The sequence below is a fragment of the Cucurbita moschata genome, unplaced genomic scaffold, assembly GCF_002738365.1.
Source record: "Cucurbita moschata cultivar Rifu unplaced genomic scaffold, Cmos_1.0 Cmo_Scf00089, whole genome shotgun sequence".
Classification (NCBI taxonomy): domain Eukaryota; kingdom Viridiplantae; phylum Streptophyta; class Magnoliopsida; order Cucurbitales; family Cucurbitaceae; genus Cucurbita; species Cucurbita moschata.
In genome coordinates, this window is record NW_019268605.1 from 179,601 (window position 1) to 186,091 (window position 6,491).

At 34.4% G+C, this 6,491-nt stretch overlaps 1 protein-coding gene across 1 annotated transcript; it reads right to left on the reverse strand.

The window, feature by feature from the left end:
• Window positions 1–388: 388 nt before the first annotated feature.
• LOC111439262 (thioredoxin Y2, chloroplastic) lies at window positions 389–5,017 on the reverse strand. The gene is made up of 5 exons (XM_023077034.1): window positions 4,753–5,017; window positions 4,104–4,192; window positions 3,301–3,478; window positions 2,060–2,130; window positions 389–583 (listed from the first exon to the last, which is right to left on the reverse strand). The coding sequence occupies exons 1-4, from the start codon at window positions 4,942–4,944 to the stop codon at window positions 2,065–2,067; spliced, it is 525 nt and encodes a 174-aa protein (XP_022932802.1). The 5' UTR covers window positions 4,945–5,017; the 3' UTR covers window positions 389–583; window positions 2,060–2,064.
• Window positions 5,018–6,491: the final 1,474 nt, after the last annotated feature.

Consider the following 6,491-nt stretch of genomic DNA (forward strand, 5'->3'; position numbering starts at 1 on the left):
TTTTTGGAGTTAGATTGGATTATCGGGTTGTGTTTTAAAAAAAAAAAATTAACAAATCCTACTTTTAAGACATAATTAAAATCTTATGAAACAACATTTACTAGTCATAATGCATTACTAACATTCGTTATAGACGTTAAATATTCTTAGTCTTTCTAAAAGTAGGGTAGGATATCATAGTGTTAAATTGTAACCCTATTTTCGGGTTGGCCAGATCACCAAAAAAAAAAAATGTAACCCAAAAACTGATCTGAATTTTTGGTTTTCCGATTTTCCAAAAATTCAAGGAGAAAAAAAAAAGAAAAAAACTCTAGCCTATGATTGAGTTACGGTAATCGAGTTGGTTGGGTTATTAGATCATAGAACACCGCTAACTTATAATGAACACTAAAAATAAAATAAACAAAAACTGTGATTGATACCAACGTCTATGGTTACATGCTTCAAATATTTCAGTTATATAATGATGTAGATGTAGGGGGAGGGGTGTTAATTGTATTGAAATTTGTCATCTACCATACCCAGAATTCCTGTCGAAGACATTGATTTCCATTTCCATATTTTCTCAGTGATATCTCCTCCCCTGCATGTTTAACATTCAGAATAATTAAACCATGTCATAAGAAAATTTTCGAGTTTATAGTATCCGGAAAGTTCTTTATTCCTGTCATGCAAGCAACTGATAAAAAAGTACTGCTTCAATGTCAATTGGGATAATTAATATTAGACATTATTAATCAACATTCAAATGCTTCCAAGATTTCGAAACTCAAGAAACTATAAATATACACAGACTTACAAGATTAAGTAGGTGAGTGATTAGCCTTTAAAATTGAGCACCTTTCGCCATATTTTTAAAACTTGTCAATCTCAACAATACTATACATTATCTATAAGCTTTGGAATTATGCTTTGTCCATAAGGTATTGTTTTGTTTTGTTCGCCAAAATTTACAGAAAAGGTTCCCACAATATTTATCAGAATGATTGTCTTATAAAATGCAGGATGATATGCTAATCTGGCGTTTTGATGTGGTTGGTCTGTGGAGAACTTCATATCGGAGCAATATGTTTGAATAACTAGGGGAAGATTATGAGATCCCACATCAGTTGGGGAGGAGAACGAAGCATTCTTCATTCTTTATAAGGGTATGAAAACCTCTCGCTAACAAACCTGTTTTAAAAACCTTGAAAGGAAGTTTGAAAGGGTAAGCATAAAGAGGACAATATCTGTTAGAGGTCGGCTTGTGCTACTACAAATGGTATCAAAGCCAGATCGGGTGATGTGCCAGCGAGGAGGCTAAGCCCCAAAGAGGGTGGACTCGATGCGGTGTGCTAACAAGGACGCTGGGCCCCGAAGAGGGTAGATTGTGAGATCCCAAATCTGTTAGGGAGGAGAACGAAACATTCTTTACAGGGGTGTGGAAACCTCTCCCTAGCAGACGCGTTTTAAAAACCTCGAGGGGAAGTTCGAAAGGAAAAACTCAAAGAAGACAATATCTGCTAGCAGTGGGTTTGGACTGTTACAAAGATACCGTTGTTTCATACACATGTTTGTTGTATATTATCAGATAATGGTTAAGCAATTACCTTTATTATTCTTCAGGAATGTCTAGTATAAATGTTTGTTAGATTTAGTGCTTCTATCTAGGTGTCAGATAGATAGGAGTCCGCTTTCAATACAAAAAACCAGGACTCTTACACGACTGCCCACGAATCATAATATTATATATGGAAAGGTAAAAGTCTAGGTCTACTACCAAGTAAGAAACTGAAGACCCCAACTTAGTGTTGTGTATGGTACTCATACTAGAATTACAACTTTCACAATAATGAGCTGATTCAGATATGATATACACCCTACAAATGTAAGTTGTGTGCTTAAAGTGTCTACTCGAAATGCATTCTCTCATCAACTGCATACCATTCATCAGAACTTGAATTTGAAATTACTTGAGAAAATTGATTTTGATGCATACTAGGTGTTGATTTGTTTTTTCTTTTAATTCTCTATGCATGCAAGTTTAGATAAACTTTTCAATCAAGGTATAGAGTCTTACCACTGTTATTGCTTAATCTTCAGGGAATTTTCAATGCGTTGAATGAGTTCACCCGCAGCTACAGCTCCTTCCTGCATATCGATAATTCGCATGCATGTTTAAAATAAACAATAAATAATCTAAGCACAAGAAACTGAAAGTCCGTTTAACTGACATTTCAACCGGAATGTCTAAAAAAGTTACAAGATTGTTTATGGAATCTCACTAAAACCAAAAGAAAAGGTGAAAGAGTTATAGTCTATCGGTAGTAGTTGTCAAATTGTGAACCAAGTTTTGTGCTTTAATTCGGAAGATTGTTAGTGGTTCTTAACTTGAGGAGAAAGTTTAGGACACTAGTAAGTGCTTTCTCTACTATAAATATTCCTGAGATATATGCTCTTTTCACAACTACAACAACAAACAAAATTGAAAAGCTAAGTGGTTAAGGTTTTTTTGTTCCAAAAGATCTCTCCCCTCAAATTGTGAACCAAGTTTTGTGCTTTAATTCGGAAGATTGTTAGTGGTTCTTAACTTGAGGAGAAAGTTTAGGACACTAGTAAGTGCTTTCTCTACTATAAATATTCCTGAGATATATGCTCTTTTCACAACTACAACAACAAACAAAATTGAAAAGCTAAGTGGTTAAGGTTTTTTTGTTCCAAAAGATCTCTCCCCTCAAATTGTGAACCAAGTTTTGTGCTTTAATTCGGAAGATTGTTAGTGGTTCTTAACTTGAGGAGAAAGTTTAGGACACTAGTAAGTGCTTTCTCTACTATAAATATTCCTGAGATATATGCTCTTTTCACCACTACAACAACAAACAAAATTGAAAAGCTAAGTGCTTAAGGTTTTTTTTGTTCCAAAAGATCTCTCCCCTCCAAGTTTTTCCTTCGCTTCTTTTACTTGTTGCGACATATTTTGATCGTGGATCAAATCCAACCATGATAATATGTTAAAAGTGAGCAAATTGAAAATATGGGCATACCTTCGAACTCTTTGAAATTAAACTGGGTGCATGAATTGAGGAAAGATACAGTCGATAATGGTTTCAGAGAAATAAAGGATAGAACATAGTAGAAACTTCGAGTGTAATTACAGGATTTCTTGGAAAAACTGCCCGTTTTCGTTCAAATTCAGAAAGAAAAAAGATGCAATTGAATAAAGATTCTGAAACATATATGTGATTTCTTGACGCATCTAGAGTTGGTTGTACATTCAATATCTCTCCAAATGACAAGAAATAGGATAAAGCATTCACTTACGAATCGGTCAAGGGGTTTTCCATCTTTGAAAAGGATAAACGTAGGTAATGCCTCTATTTTGTATTTATCAGCAATGACAGGATATTTCTCAGTGTCAATCTTGACCACCTGGACTGTGTCACTCAGCGCATCACTAACTTTTTCAAGAATTGGAACCATAAACTGACAAGGACCACACCTGCAAACGAGGAACTATTGATATGAACCAAAAGACATCAATCATCCGATATACTTCAATAAAGATGTGAAGAAAATGTTGTTGAAATTATCCAAAGCTATTTCAATTCATGTCACACTCAAGATGAATCTCCTAGTTCATATCAGCTATGTTTACCCATCATTTAAAAACTACCTTTTTGAATAACAAAATTATCTGTTCTACAATTCAACCCCTGTTCTCCTCAGCAGCCAAGCACTAACTTGCTAACTGAATCATATTCAATAGGTAAAATTGCTCAGGAGAAACAACGGCTTATTTTGAAATTATATATTAAAAACATGATTCCCACAAATTAATATTATCGGTTAGGAACCACAACTCTCACAATGGTATAATATTGTCCACTTTGAGCATAAGCTCTCATGGCATTGCTTTGGGCTTTTCCAAAAGGCCTCATAACAATAGAGATGTATTCCTTACTTAAAAAATCCATAATCATTCCATAAATTAACCAACGTTGGACTCTCTCAACAATCATCCACCAGTGAAGTGGGGTGAGATTTAAAGCCATGCCTGCAATGCTCTTGTAGAAAGAGAAGCTTGAAAATAGGTGTGTGCATGTGAGTGAGATAAAGAGACCAACCAGGTTGCGTAGAAGTCCACTAACACGGGCTTGTCAGAGTTGGCCAATAAATCATCAAAGGAAGAAAATGTTTGGTTCTTGGCTTTGACCTACAGAAGTTAATTTGTACAAACAAATCCCATCGTTATTCATTACAGCAGCTTGAACACAAATTGGCATCCATATTTAAACAAGCTACTTGAGAATCGAGAAAACTATTAATGCAGCTTTTAAGAGCAAGAAAAAATCTCTACAAAAAGGGGAATGCAATCCTTCTAATCTCTGAGTGAACTTGTAAGGACAACTACTTAAGAACTTAATTTCTCTTATAAAACTAATAGAACCAGACAGATTATAGTTTCTTCTTAGGTAGAGTCCTAATTTGCAACTAGGTGAGCCAACAACGAACAATGTATTTCTAGTTCTACGTAAACCGGAAGCGGATACAATCAAAAATCGAATTAAAGGAACACCAGAAGTATAAGAAAAACAATTACATCACATAAACTTCGTTCACCAGAATTAGGCACAAAAATTAACGATAAGTCGCTGAAGGTTAGATGCGAAACAAAATCAACAATAAGAACAAAAGCAAAGTCCAAGGATTCCAAATTCTTTGTCAGGTTCCTCCATAAAAACAAAACACAGATCTAAGGAAATAGATTATTACCACAGGGAAGATTCGAGACCGCGACGGAGCAGAAATCCCACAGTTTCCAAGTCGAACACATCGAAGCTGAACCGGTAGCTGTAGAGACGAGGAGAAAAACAATCTAGATGAAGATGAATCATTCACGGCGAAGCGATTGGAGCGCTCTGAGGTGAGGAGAGGATAAGGTGATGTTGAAATGGAGGCTGCCATGTGAAGCTCTGTGTGCTCGCTCCTACAATGTCGATAGAGGAATTTTGTCGTCTGTTTTGGCTATACGGAGAAGCCAAAGGCAAGCGGAAAAATATAGTTAAATTCATCTTTTGAATCAACGAGAAAAATAGAAAATATAAAATTAAAATATATATAAAAAGGAAAAATTAAAGACGATCACATGCAACCATGGTGGGACCTCATTGAACTTTTTTTCCAATACGAGCAAAGTTGGATGTATAGTACTTTTTGACACATGACCCATACATACGCACATGGACCCATTAATCGAGCTCGTATATGTACCATTTGGGTATGCTCTTTGGCGAGTGTACATTCACGCAGCTGGAAGCCATAGAGGGAAAGGAGCCCGTATAATATTATAACGTTCATACTATCGTAAAATACGCATCCGTCTTAATCATAATGGGGAAGTGTTTCAATACACGTGAAATACAAAATGCATGAGATCCCATAGTATCAAATCATGACACATAATTATGATACAAGTCATACTTCCATTCTTCCGTGACAACATGCTGTAAGCCAAACTTAAATGTATAATTGATTGGTTTTTTTAAAATAATATTTTATATATTTCAAATATTTTATATATTTCAAATATTTTATATATTTCAAATATTTTATCTGTTTCTCTTTATTGTTTACTTTTGATCAAAAATGAGAAAATTTTATTACTTGGAAAAATAATGTTAGCACTATTGTTTAATTTGTCTTCATTTCAAAATGTTCTTAAGACCTATTGTCAATATCAATCGAATTATGCGAAGAGCACACGATTGATGAATCAAAGATAACATGTTGGATATCAAAGCTAATGGATAAGAAAATAACAAGAAATATATGAGATGTTTAAGTCTAAAAGATTTCGAAATTATATATTACAAAATTTAATAAAAATAATCTTATTACTGAAGTTAGAGTAGAAAGTAGTTCCTAATTAGTTAAGATAATATGTAATTCTTCAAAAAATATTTAAAGACGTAGAATAGTAATCTCAGTTATTGCAGTGGTTGACATTAAGATGTTATCAAGTAAAGATGTTACTTTTATTAAGTAGTTCATCTGAATTACTGTATATATCATGAATATTGAATGCAGAAATACTTCATTTAAACTCTCATAAAAAGTCACCTTCATGTTAAAACATAGTCATGTACATAACAAAAGACTAAATAAAATAAACAAACGTTTAAATTAAAACATCCTATTCTAGCCTGAGTCTAAGAAAATAAATATGACTTCCCTATGGATGTGTCATGGTCTTGAGTTGCGATGTCGTTGTCATCCGTACATGAATGTCTTGCCTTAACCTGAAATAAAAGCAGCACGTGACATGAGTATTTAAAGAAATACTAAATAATTGATCGCACTATAGGGGTTAAATGCAAGAACATGTGAATGCAATGACATGACCTATCATATCAGTCTATTTTCCTGTAGCACTATCAGGTTGGATGTGTACCATATATTCTACACACAACCCATACGTGCGAGTATGGGCTCACCAGTCAGTTCGCACACCG

What these genes read in the sequence shown, in the direction of transcription:
- LOC111439262 (XM_023077034.1), bottom strand. Translation starts at nt 4,944, where the DNA reads ATGGCAGCCTCCATTTCAACATCACCTTATCCTCTCCTCACCTCAGAG. An exon ending in GGTCTCGAATCTTCCCTGTG is followed by an intron (nt 4,193 to 4,752) that starts GTAATAATCTAT and finishes TAACTTCTGTAG; the next exon opens with GTCAAAGCCAAGAACCAAAC. An exon ending in GTGGACTTCTACGCAACCTG is followed by an intron (nt 3,479 to 4,103) that starts GTTGGTCTCTTT and finishes CCTCGTTTGCAG; the next exon opens with GTGTGGTCCTTGTCAGTTTA.